This window comes from Frieseomelitta varia, unplaced genomic scaffold, assembly GCF_011392965.1.
Source record: "Frieseomelitta varia isolate USP_RPSP 00005682 unplaced genomic scaffold, Fvar_1.2 scaffold_922, whole genome shotgun sequence".
NCBI classification, from domain to species: Eukaryota; Metazoa; Arthropoda; class Insecta; order Hymenoptera; family Apidae; genus Frieseomelitta; species Frieseomelitta varia.
Genome location: NW_025110726.1, coordinates 208,498 through 221,561, shown reverse-complemented (window position 1 = coordinate 221,561; position 13,064 = coordinate 208,498). Strand labels below are relative to the sequence as shown.

Sequence of the window (13,064 nt, the reverse complement as noted above, 5' to 3'; positions counted from 1 at the left end):
TATTTTTTAAGGATACTTTTACTTCTTTTGAAAATAACCGCAAGGAGTATGTATTTATGCACTCTACTGACTCTATTTCAAATTTTGTAATATTTTGGAATATTGTAGTTTCTTTTGGGTGCTTGATGCTTGATTTGGATATTACAAATTAATAATTTAAAATTTATAATCTAAAATTCACTCGTCAACTTTTTCTGTCTTTATTATGATGATTGTTTGTAACTCCAACAACATCATTGGGCGCTAACTGCGCCAGGATTATTCGTGACCTTTATTATGCACATATAATATATATACAAATATATATGGTCAGAACGTGTGGTCGACGAACGCGAAAAAACCATGGCTGCTCTACTTCGTCGGGCTTAACCGGAAGAGTTTCGCGGTTATTTCCATGTATGAAAATCGGAGCAGAGAACGGGAGAAAAAAAAAAACGGAATTGCGAGAAACGAGGAGAAAAATATCCCTTTCGGAGAAGAAGTTTTGTGGAAGTGTTCTTGGCCATCTTCTTTTACAAGAAGAAGGAACAATAAAGGTGCTGTAAGTTCTTCTTCTTCTACTAGGAAAGATTTTGTGGAAGTGCCGTGAGTTGCAAGAACACTAAGGTCTCGAGAACGCTGATAATGAGATACCGATTATCCGAAGAAATTCGGTCTCCTCAGCGTTAGCAAAAGAAGGAGCGCTCGTTTTGCTGTTGATTGCTAGAAAGTACCGTTTCTCTGCTAGCTTCTAGTTGGCTAGTTGAACTTCGATTTAATTCTCTCTCGCTATTCCGATTTCTCTGAATGTTTCGTACATGATTTTGGTTAACACCAGTCAGTTTACATTTCCCACAAGTAAATAATATCTAAACGTGAAGTATTGTTTTCGAAACAATAGAAAAATAGATGTGCAACATAAACCAGAACATTTGCATATTACGATTTAAATTGGATGGACGCAATGCTCGTTTATGTTATTATTTTTTCTTTAACTTGGTAAAAATGTTTAAATATCATAAGAATTCTAATAAATATCTTAGGAATATTTTCAATTTTTTAAATTCAGGAATAATTGGAGGAATCTATATCTAGATGTAAATTATAACTTGTCTGTCCACAAAGGGTTAAAATCTACAATGTTATGAGACTTTTATTTAGAGAATGTTTAGCATTTATGTAAAAGTCTGTAATGTGATAAAACTTGATCTGTTAGGCAACTTTTATTTAAAACGAAATATTTATTAGCTCATTTTGATTGATTACGACGTCATCCCGATTATTTTGTTCTAGATCAGCAAATTCTGAATTCCCTCTGGAATAAATAGGATTTATCTATGAAGGAAGTAGATTTTTTATCATTGTATTAGTGTCAAATTAGTTTTACAAACTTTAATTTTACTGATGAACATTAAAATAAGCATGTTATTCTAAACAAATAAAAAAACAGAACATAGATATCTAAAATTAAACACTTACTAATTATCAAAACTATAATCCCGGCCATAAATATATTCCAAATACTGAAATTAAAAATGACTGGAACGAAATTAAAAATATATAAATAAATAAGTAAAAAGGTAAAGTATTGAAATTAACACTTTATAAATAATTAAAAATCTTATCATAATAATATATGGAAATCTTATTAAATTTATTTCTCTCCAAAGAAATAACCTAATCTTCACTAGGTTAAAACTTATCTAACCTAAAATCTATCTGACTCTTCAATCCCAGATTGGTCCAAAAATCAATAAAAATTCGATTTAAAAAATTCCAAAAAGACCAAAAAGACTCGCTAATAGAATTTAATCATCGGAAAAGAATCTTAAAGAAAAGAAGAAATAAAAGTGACTTGGCGCGTCGCGAATTTTCCAGTCACACTGTACACATTCGCATCGACGTTGGTTCAACAGCTGACTGTGTTAAACCGGCGCTTAAACAAGTAAACGAGCGAAACATCACCTAATCGCGACGCGAGCAGTTAACAGGCGTGCGTCTCTGTCTATCGTTGAAATTAAGTTGAAATTAATTTAATCGTCTATTACACCAGCGATCTGGTATCCATTAAAAATATCGACAAGTAATTAGAAGATTAAAATTTGAACGAGGATGTGTTCTAATTCGACCACTGTGTTGTTGAAAAAACGAGAAAGAACGCAAAATTGGTTGCCAGAAGAGAAGAACGCTTTATTCTCGTTGATCAAAGAGCACGTTAATGCGATCGAGAACAAAAAGATCGACGCGGCAGCTTCCGCCATGAAAACCTTCGCTTGGCAACAGATCTACACGGATTTTCGTGGGAGATTCTCCACGGACAGAGATATCACTAGAATAAGAGAACAGTGGAGGAGAATGAAGGGACAGGCCAGGATGGAAATGTACACCTTTGCTGAGAAGGTTAATCGATTGTCGAATTTCATTCATTTTATCGATTTAATCCGTTAAGCTGACTGTCACCGGTAACCGGTATTTCTGTTCAGTCATAAATAGACTGCAAATTTGTACGAATACAATTAGACGACAATTTTATAATTTTACATTTTCATTGCATCAAATACTTATATTTTTATTATATTTAGAATTTTATATTTTTATAAAACTTCCCAAGCAGAAGTTTGTTTCCACTATTAAATATCATAAGTAGATTTGTGGATTTTATGTATCCATACAAAGTTGAAAGATTTATGATCTTTGAAATCTCTGTGTAACGTTGTATTTTAATTTGCGTAAAAATGATTTGGAGTCTACCGATAATGACTATAAAATTAAAAATACTATAGAATAGCATTCATTTATTTTCCTCGCCAGGAAATATATTCAAATTACTAAAAAGATTATTTAAAATTCAGATTGGATTATTTGATCCAAACAACGAAACTTCAATTTTTTTTCATTTCGTTTGTGCTCGTGCAAATATAGACACGAGTATTTTTTTAATCTAATTTTATACCAAATATAAAGTAATATTAAAGTGCTTAGTAAAAAATACATAATTTTCTATTTAAAAATGTATTAACCTGCAATAAGATAAATTTTTCCATTAAAATTAAAATATCTACTTTGAATAATCTACTTTTTCCATCTTTCTGCGAAACGAATAACGATAAAAATTAGGTGAAGACTCTAGGTCCAGAAGAGGCAGCCAAATGTCGCCCATCGAACCTGTCCATCGAAGTATGGAAACTAATGGAAAAGGCGAGAAAAAACGACGGGGACGATGATCGTTCCGACGAAAATGGTCGAGAAAGTCCCGAGAATTCCAGCTTGCAAGCGTTCCTGAACAAGCTGACGGCCTCCACAGCGGAAATAACCACGGTGAACGAAATTAAAGTGGAGGCGGATAGCGACGAGTACAACACGGAGGATGAGAACAACCAACACGAAGTTTTTAAGAAAAAATCGGACGTTTCACAGAGGAAACGATCGCGAATCTCTGAAAGCGAGCTTGTGGATCTAGCTGAGCAAAGGATAAATCCCATAACTCACAATGGTATTTGTAAATTTGCTTCAGAAATTTTGAAATACTGAGAATTGATTCGAAATCGAAATTGAACTTTTTCTTGGACGGAGTTCAGGAGAACAATGTTGCACTTATTATACAATTAGCTGAAGTGTCTTATTTATCATTTCGAAATATTAAAGAGAAATAAAGTTTTATTATTCTTTTTTCTTATTTCTCTATATAATATGATGAATATAATATAATATAATATAATCTATAATATAATTATAAATATTTTACTTCTTAACTGATATTATTAGGCGCCATTAAGAATCATGATAATTTAAGACAAAATTAAATTTAGACTTAATTTTATTTCGAGTCGAAGAAAAATATAAAATACACAATAAAATCAAATTTTAATGAAATAAAAAAAAAACATTAGAGAGGAAATTTTATGTAAGACAAAGTGCGAGAGCAAAATACGACCGTGTAGAATCAGTGGTACTAATTTTATGTAATTTCGTTTGTTTCTCAACACAAGATGGTGTATCCTTATCGAACGTAAAGGAAAGGAACGATAGAATTGATGATGAGCAAGTTGAACCTGTTCAGAAAGCAACATGGATGTTCGAATTGGCTCAGAGGGAGCATGAGTTAAAGCTGAGGATGTTGAATATTGAATTGAAACGAGCAGAGTTACAGAAACAGACAGCGATTAACGAATTGAAAACTTCGGAAATTAAGAGACAGTTGATTCAAAACCAAGCCGCCGAATATTATAGGTAGTATAGTACTATAATTAATAATATATTATAGTATATGTATTAAAAACTGGACTGTTTGAACAATTTATCAATCAATATTATAATATTAGTGAATTGGTGAATTGTAGTGAATTGTAAAACAGTATCATTTTAAAATTTATAGAATTGACTTCTTGTGAGACTTCATTTGTTTTATTATTATAGTTGTTACTGCCAAAAAAATTTATTAATTCTAGAAACTTGTAAGATTTGCTAATAATATAATAATAAAACTCTTGCTGATAATATTAATTCATATAAGGAAATCTTAAAAATAAAATTTTGTATAGATTATCAAGGTAGAAGAAGATATTAATAAATTAACATTTTTATGTTTGATAAAAACAATATATTTTTTTATACTTATTTTTTAAATAAAAAATTTTGGCAGCTTCTGAGTTTCAACAGATATGAACAAAATTTAATTAATTAGAATTTATTTAAATGTCTTTCTCCTCACATATGAAGTGGATTTTAATTATAAAAACAATTGTAAAAATGAACAATTTTTTTCTTTCAATGTAAAAAGGCCAAAACCTTTGATTATATGGCTATATTGTAAAACACTTGTAATGTTACAGTTTTAATTATCTCTCATCAATTATATGCATTGACAATTCAAATTTTTACACTTAAACTGTGGTAAAAGCCGAAAATACTTTAACTCTATAAAAAAAATTGAATTAATATTGCCGCCAAATGACAGGACAGCCATCTCGCGGATATCTTACTGGAGCAACATGATCATAGTGTGATGTTCTCCATCTCGTAGTAGTGTGTGGTTTTCAATAGAATCTTGAACACTTGCTACGCTTTGAAATTCCTACTCTGAGAATAATGCAACGAGTTATTACTACGTTTTCTCGAAATATGGCTTCGCTAAGGTACAAAAGAATGCTTTCCATGGAGATGATTAACGTTAACTACATAGAATTCCTTTACATAGCTTAAATCGACCCCGGCTTTTGCACAGCACATGCATAGTTAAAGGCGAGATTTTATTCTAATTTTTTCATTTGTCCACAAAATATTAACTAAAAAACAAACCACTTGTTAAATTAATTAAGACTTATTCCTTTAGTGAATTATAACAAGTTTATAGAGAATTATTGACTTTTTGGTGTATGTACTTAACTTATGTAATAGCTTGCAATAGTTTGTGTTCTTATTGAAATACTTTCATAATATATTTCTTTTAATATTGTCTCCATTATGTTATATTTACTTGTAATTACAGTATTTCTGGCTGTAAGTTCTACAATGATGTTTTGTATTCAACTGTCCAATTGTATCTGTGATATAAATGGATACTATGTATTTTTAGCTTTTGCTACTGCGTCACAGTTTTGTTTTTGGCACTATTAATCATTAGAGAGTTAATTAAGATTCAATCATTTGATCATTGTAGCCAAATAAGAATGGCTGGTGAACGTGGATCTGGAGCTGGGAAAGGAGGTGGCGGTGGTGGAACTATCCGTGAAGCTGGTGGATCTTTTGGAAAAATGGAAGCAGCTCATGAAGATCAATATTTTTATAACCTGGTTAGTTGCTTCAATTTCTTGACACTAATTGAATTCTTATGGTGTTTGTAACATTTCTTAAGGATTTAACCATATTATGTTCTTATACATTATAGTTTGTTATCATCTTTCCTATATCATATAATTATTTGAAGAAATTTATTTACAAATATCAATATTTACTTTTAGCAAAAGGAACAACTTCAGAAACTTAAAGAGGACCTTCATGACGAAATCTCTTTTCATGAAGAACAAATTAAACGCCATCAAGAGGCCATAAACCGCCACAAACAAAGAATTACAGAAATGGATGAGAAATAAACTAATTCATTCTATACAATATATATACTTACTTTCTAAGCGTGATGTCACTCTTTCTAATGATGAAACTGTTATAATATTATTACTAGTAATTATAGTAGACATTTATGTCTGTGTTTTTTTTTAAACTGCAAAATATATACAATATATAAAGTAATATATATATAAATTGAATAAAAGCGACAAACTAACTATTTTCTCGTATTTATGCAATAGTAAAACTTATTTATACATCCTGAGATAAAGTTGTTATCAGTACACATCAATTATCTCGATTTTTCGATACTGTTTATATTCAAATGTTTCACTATTTGTGACAAAAAGTCGCAAAATTTCTGTTCCGTTTAATTCTACAGAAGAATTTTTTTTTTTAAATTAATGACATTAAAAACTATCGAAAACCATGTTTCGATATATTTTACGAAAATTGTTGTCCGAGAAAAGCTGGTAAGCATGATATTTAAAAATTACTAAACTAGTTCCATTGCACTTAGTGGTTAGATCAACATTTTCAAACATGACAGTTCTAACAGTTCCAGGCATTTAATAAGATACAGTGACTCTAACAAAAATACAACTTCGAATAACGATATTGCATACGAAGCTGAGTACTATTATAAACAGGTAATATTTTCAATGCATGTACAAAGCGATTATAAAGATAAAGAGTTACAATAACGAAACATTTGTCTGTATGCTTCTCAGGATAAAAAATTGCTAGAGCTGTTGAAACAAAAAATGCAAGAGGAAGTGAAATGCATGCAAGAAGAAGTGACAACAATGCGTAATAAAATTGAAGAATATAATCGCACTATCAACGAAAATCTTCGATTTTTAAAAGGTCTTGAGAAAGATTTGTCCGCGAGCGATAAGAAATAGTTTTATATTGATAGATATTTTTTTGAAAAAAACGCGAGACATTGTAATTAGTCGCTAATGATATTTGTTAAAGTACAAAATATCATATTTGAGAAAAAAGAAAATTAATGTAAGCTAAACTTTTTATATCTTGTGATTAAAAAATGGTCGAACGATAAACATAGTGATTACTCTTTCAATCTTTATTTTAAAATTTATCGCTTTTTCGCAAGACAAATATTTATTTAAAGATGAAACTTACCACTATGGTGTCGTCATTGTGCAATTTTCCCGTCCATTATTCTTTCGATTTCATTATCACTTTCTACACTTTACACTACCGAGCTAAAAATGAAAAACAAGAAAATTAACAATCATCTTCATTAATTTCACTTTATCATTAATTTTTATAATACGTATTAGATTTAAGTTTGTCCAATTATAAAAATGTTACGTTAAACACAATGTACGTAAGACAAGTAATACGTTAGACAAGTAACATAAATATAGTATAATAGTATAATTATAATATAATAATTAAAATAAAGTATTATATTATAATATTATAATGTTACTATATTATTTATTATATGTAATATATAATATATAATATTATTATATATGATATAAAATATAATGTAATAATATAATAAATATTATAATAATTATAAAAGTATGAAGTATTATATTAATAGTTAGATTTCGAAGTAATGGATAATTGAAAAAATGTAATGAATTTTTATAATAATAAATACAAAATATTATTTTATAAAAATTAGTAATGGACCGATTCACATCCGTTGTACTTTTCAGTCTTCCACGGAATTCCATACAGAACAAAATTATATATTTGTCATTCAAACATCAGATCTATACCAACATACTTATTGCACAATTCAACATCTTAATGCTAATCGACTTATCTTATCTGACACTGTTTCATTTTTTTTCTCTTAAAATATTTATTAAAAGCGTGTTTTAACGTGCAAAATTCAAATAGTTCGCGCAATGTCGTAGCACTGTCGTAATCTCATAGAAAGGCAGATTTCCGGTGTCGGCCGCTGTGGGGCGCCCATGCTTCCTTCAAAATGGCGGCAGCTCGGCGACGAAAGTCCGATCGACGCGCCCTCAGTGTCTCGCGGTTCATCGATCAGTGTGGTGTGTGTCGCGTTGTTGCTCCGGTGGATTTTTTGGTGGTTTCTTTCTGGCTGGAACGTACGCGTATTTCTTTTCGTTTGGTTTCGCAGAGTCGACGCCGTGATCGGTCAGGGGGCTCTTGAATGGGCCCAGCGGCAATTACAAAGGACAAGATGCAACCGAGGATATACTGGATTCTGATCAGTACGGCCGTCATTCTCGCGGGATGCAACGCCGCTACCGAGGTGAGGGCACATACTTACTCTCGTAGCCTTCTTTCTTCCTTCTGTCACTCCTTCGTCGATCGTTCGATCGCCTATCCCTCTGTATCTCGTCGTCGACCGACAACTTTCGTCCCGAGACGACATTTCGTCTGCAAAGTCCGTCGAACGCGCGTTCCAACGAGTTTTGAAAAGGAACACGCTGCGCCTCCGTGAATCGCTCTTGCGTCCGTCGTTTCTGTTTCTCCGAAATGATTCCACTTATAGCATATTTCCATCCTGGATATATATTTATGTATGTCGTACACGTCGATAATATGTGTCGCGTTCTTAAACGTACCTTTGGCTTTATGCACATCCGAGTGTCCTAAACAGTCGCCGCGCGACGCGATTCGGACAGCGGTTGTTTACGCTTCATTGCCAATTGCACGAATCTGTTTACTCGGTCTATCGTGGCGCGTTTAATGGCTAAGCAGGTTACGACTTGCTCCGATTAGACCTTGAATGCTACAATGTACAAATCCCTATGTACAAATGACGCTTTTTATTTCGTGGAAGCAGATTCGTAGTTTATAGATTTATTGTATCCTACTTGTTTGCATTAACCGAAGTCGAATTATACAAAATAATTTTTATTTTACCTAGCAAAGATATATTTCGTGTGATTATTTTTTTTGTAAGAAAGGCATAATACGCTAAATATACGTTAAAATTAGAAGTAGTTTTAGGAATTAGAAGCATGCTAAAATTAGAAATAATTTCTGGAGCAAATAAATTTGTCGTTTAATTTGAAAAATCTTCAAATATAATATTACTACATAACGCTACCGTAGAATTTTTATTTTGCATTGCAAAAATACATTTCTTATGATTTTTTTTTATAAGAAAGACATAAATTTGGAGTAGTGTTAAGAATTAGGAGTACGCTAAAATTATAAATAGTTTCTGGAGCAAATAAATTTGTCGTGTAGTTCCAGAGATCTTCAAGTGTAATGTTATTACATAATGCTACCATATAATTTTTATTTTGCAAAGATATGTTTCGTGTGATTTTTTGTTTTATAAAAAGGACAAAATACGTTAAAATTAGAAATAGTTTTTAGAGCAATTAAATATTTATCGGTTAGTTCGAGAGATCTTCAAATATAGTGTTACTATATGACGCTACCGTAGAATTTTTGACCCTTAAATAGTGAATTGTTGATACGAATTACGTCTTGAATTTATATTATGTAATGAATTCAAATAGCATTTTAAAAAGTATCGTAAATTTTCGGCTTCTAAAAGAGATTAAGAAAAGAAATGATTTAATTCAAAATTTAACATTGGAGTTCCGAAAGATTGTAGAGAGGACCATATGAGTGTTAAACGTTAACGGTTCGTTCCGAATTGATTCTCAGAAGATACGGTGTCTTACGAGGCATTTTTACCTGACGTAATTGCATAATATGGTAAATCACGGGAAATTACACGCCCCTACGCGGTGCGTGCCGCGAATCTATTATTTCGAAACTCTTACTCTATCACGGAGGCGGTCTCTTCGATAGGCTACGTTACGACAGTATACAAGATACAAATTCTCCTACATACTCCTATATCTGTATACGAACACGGCAAATACACGCATTTTCAAGATATTTTCAAGTTTGACTAATACAATCAATCGACGTGTCTCACATTGCAGAGTTAATAAAATTTCAAAATGTGCGCAGAATATGCATGAAATATCAGAATATGATATGAAATATCGAGTATTTGTTCAAATATGTACTTTGGTGAACCACTGCACCTGGTGGTTTTTTTTTTCTTGTGCGGCATGCTGCACGGTTGCACCACTGGTCTGAACTCGTTGTTTATGCTCTCCTCGCACGGTGGTCGAGATATCGGAGCATAAGGCGCAAAAAACGCAAGACCAGAAATATTCCGGCCGATGTTGACGAGTAATTCGAGACTTTGCCGCCACCGTCAGACTCGCATACATTATTTTTTTTTGTTCACTTTTTGCAAAGACTCTCGGCTATCGTTTCGCGTGATCGTAGTGGCGTTGTGGCGTGGCGGCGGACGAAAATAAAATGCCCTTCGATGAAGTATTTATCGACGGCTGAAAAGTGTCAAAAAATTACGCACGAGTGCCCTGCGTACGTTCCATCTCCACGAGATTTATTATCGTCAGTATGTTTTTTTTTTTTATTCTCCTTTTATAAATAGCAATCGAAGGCTATTGTTAAAAAATACAAGTCACATTTCTACTTTTTATAGAAAAGTGATTGATAATTAGAGGCGAAGAACGTGACAAATCAAATTTTTTATTAAGTTTAAAATTGAAAATCAAACTCACAGAGTTTGGTTTTGGAGCTGAACTATAAACTTCTAATAATACATATTATTCCCCATAATATTAAGTTATTAACAATTATATATAAAATCCTTTTGTTTAAGCATAAAGTAATATTAAACTCCTGAAATCAACAGAAACATTCTTATCGTGTTGTTTTTCTAAAATTCAAAGTCCTTTTCATTTCTTAATATTTCATATCGAGTTTCTCTTTGATTATCAATCTGGGCAAGAAAAATTTGGCAACAAAATTAACAAAAATGTACCTGTCTATATATTTCTGTGGTTTTCAATTACGTGAGATTGGAATGTATGCGTTCTCGATGGAAAAACTGATGGCGGAACACGCGTGCGTGTTGATTTACGACAGGACGGAAACGCGGAAATTAATTGAATTCATTTTAGTTAATTATTGCGAATAAACAATGAAAAGCTCTCGGTTGGCTCCCCAGTCATCGTCCAGACGAAAGTTTCGACCCTTTTGCTTTTGTGACTCGTTCGAACCGGGACCGTGTACGCACGTGCGCCTATAATTCGCTGAAATTAATAAAGCCCTTTATTTACGCGGCGTTACGCGTATTATTACTTAAAGGCATTACTGCATTGTAGACAAACAATGCGTCGCCGAATGAAATCTCCTGGGCGCTGATAAATTCCCCGATATTGTATATTCGATTTGTTTGCTCCATTTATAATTTTTCGAAGCGAGAATTTATGCATACGAGCATTATTTTTATTATTTTTGCGTCGTTCGAGATTCAGATAAATGATATTATATCATAGATTTATTTTGACGATATTGAACGATACATTGTTAGGTTAAAGATATTAAATAAATATAACTTTGTAATACACGTATCTTATAAATTCGTATTAAATTATATTGAAGATACTAAATGTAGATTTAAATGTTAGGTTATACGTAGTAGTTATTTCTAGTTTTCCCGAGGAGCAGTTTATGCGCGAACATTATTTTTATTATTTTTGTGCCATTCTGTACAATTTACTTGATATTTAGGCGAAGGTATATATCATGGATTCATATTATATCGAAGGTTATAAACTTTAGACACGTTATATGATACGTAGTTAGGTTGGTTTCTTACGAATCGCCTTAAGCGTGAGATTAAGCACGAATTTTCGTTTTTAGACTGAAGATTCCGCTTATTTTGCATTAGTTTATTAAGAATTGTTTGTCAACTTTCGCGTTAAGCGCACGTAGGTGAATATATATCGTCATAGATAACTTTTTCACGAAAACAGCCCGGAGAGTATATCGAAATGGTCAGGTCAATGAACTCGAAGGTTGTGAACTTTTTCATTCTCTCTGATATTCTGTTAGTTTTTAATTTTTTAAATTTATAAACCAGAATGATTTTCAATATTAAATAAAATAGATACATTAAGTTATATTAAAATATTTATTATATAATTTCTTTATCTCTCAATTACATGACATGTCAGGTCTTTCAAATCATTTAATGTTTCCAAAAATGCATAATAATTTAGTAATATATTCGAACAATGACATTTAAATGCATTAGACACATATAGCATATAATATATTAGAAACATTAAATTAATATATGAAGATTTTGGAATGAAATAGATTTCTGTTTTAAAAACATTAATAAGATTGGTCATGCAGATTATTATTATATTTTTAATATCATAATTGGTACATTATGTAGATTGTTAATTTTTAAAGAACAAAGAAGTTATAGATTCATTTACATTCAAATGTTTTAAATATAGGTTTTTCAATATTTTATATAAAAATATAATACTCGAGTATTTTACTAGAGATTATAATATAATATACTCAAATACAATGTCAAAGAAATACTGTATCGTATTGAATGTTTTATTGTACAGTGTATTTATTCGACCAACTATTCCAAATTACCCTGAAAACAACCAGACCGATACGTACAACAGAAATTCTTTCGCATTGTAAACTCCGAGGGGTTTTATTCGAACGTGAAGTCGCTTTTACGCGAAAAAGAAACGTAGAAATCGTGCCGGAAGCGATGTTGGAAAAACGGACGCGAAAGAACGATGCCTCTGCAGTTCCGTTTGTCGGCCATTTCGCAAGGCCGTAACCTGTAGCACTTGCTGTATGCCCGTTGTGTTCGACAAGATCCACTCGAACTTGGTCCACAACGTAATCCTATCGATGGTCCGTGCTGTTACAACGGCGATCAGATTTTCACGAGCCACCGTTATTTCATGGTAAACTTTACACTGCTCCTCCGTTCGTTTCCCCTTTCTATCTCTCTTTCGCGCGCGTTTGCAACTTTGCAATTGCCTCGCGTTAGCCGATTGTAATCTCGTCTGATCCTTGGGAGATGGATGATCTTTGGAATAATCGAAGAATCATGTCTTTGGGAGAACTCTCTTTGAAACTTAGAAGGTTAGGGATATTAATGTTTGCGTAACGTG

The 13,064-nt window shown here is 32.0% G+C and overlaps 3 protein-coding genes across 3 annotated transcripts; all 3 read left to right on the top strand.

Moving 5' to 3' along the window:
* The first annotated feature begins 2,091 nt into the window (after positions 1-2,091).
* LOC122537624 lies at positions 2,092-4,213 on the top strand. Its single transcript, XM_043670943.1, has 3 exons — positions 2,092-2,379; positions 3,097-3,472; positions 3,969-4,213. The coding sequence occupies exons 1-3, from the start codon at positions 2,092-2,094 to the stop codon at positions 4,211-4,213; spliced, it is 909 nt and encodes a 302-aa protein (XP_043526878.1).
* Positions 4,214-4,959: 746 nt separating this feature from the next.
* Positions 4,960-6,275, top strand: LOC122537625 (ATPase inhibitor mai-2, mitochondrial-like). Its single transcript, XM_043670944.1, has 3 exons — positions 4,960-5,114; positions 5,639-5,771; positions 5,940-6,275. The coding sequence occupies exons 1-3, from the start codon at positions 5,068-5,070 to the stop codon at positions 6,069-6,071; spliced, it is 312 nt and encodes a 103-aa protein (XP_043526879.1). The 5' UTR covers positions 4,960-5,067; the 3' UTR covers positions 6,072-6,275.
* Positions 6,276-6,364: 89 nt separating this feature from the next.
* LOC122537626 lies at positions 6,365-7,441 on the top strand. Its single transcript, XM_043670945.1, has 3 exons — positions 6,365-6,518; positions 6,605-6,695; positions 6,777-7,441. Exons 1-3 carry the CDS (start codon positions 6,475-6,477, stop codon positions 6,948-6,950), a joined length of 309 nt encoding a protein of 102 aa, XP_043526880.1. The 5' UTR covers positions 6,365-6,474; the 3' UTR covers positions 6,951-7,441.
* The last annotated feature ends 5,623 nt before the right edge of the window (positions 7,442-13,064 follow it).

What these genes read in the sequence shown, in the direction of transcription:
- LOC122537624 (XM_043670943.1), top strand. Translation starts at nt 2,092, where the DNA reads ATGTGTTCTAATTCGACCACTGTGTTGTTGAAAAAACGAGAAAGAACG. An exon ending in TGTACACCTTTGCTGAGAAG is followed by an intron (nt 2,380 to 3,096) that starts GTTAATCGATTG and finishes GATAAAAATTAG; the next exon opens with GTGAAGACTCTAGGTCCAGA. An exon ending in AAATCCCATAACTCACAATG is followed by an intron (nt 3,473 to 3,968) that starts GTATTTGTAAAT and finishes TCTCAACACAAG; the next exon opens with ATGGTGTATCCTTATCGAAC.
- LOC122537625 (XM_043670944.1), top strand. Translation starts at nt 5,068, where the DNA reads ATGCAACGAGTTATTACTACGTTTTCTCGAAATATGGCTTCGCTAAG. An exon ending in CGAAATATGGCTTCGCTAAG is followed by an intron (nt 5,115 to 5,638) that starts GTACAAAAGAAT and finishes TGATCATTGTAG; the next exon opens with CCAAATAAGAATGGCTGGTG. An exon ending in ATCAATATTTTTATAACCTG is followed by an intron (nt 5,772 to 5,939) that starts GTTAGTTGCTTC and finishes ATTTACTTTTAG; the next exon opens with CAAAAGGAACAACTTCAGAA.
- LOC122537626 (XM_043670945.1), top strand. Translation starts at nt 6,475, where the DNA reads ATGTTTCGATATATTTTACGAAAATTGTTGTCCGAGAAAAGCTG. An exon ending in TTGTTGTCCGAGAAAAGCTG is followed by an intron (nt 6,519 to 6,604) that starts GTAAGCATGATA and finishes CAGTTCTAACAG; the next exon opens with TTCCAGGCATTTAATAAGAT. An exon ending in CTGAGTACTATTATAAACAG is followed by an intron (nt 6,696 to 6,776) that starts GTAATATTTTCA and finishes TATGCTTCTCAG; the next exon opens with GATAAAAAATTGCTAGAGCT.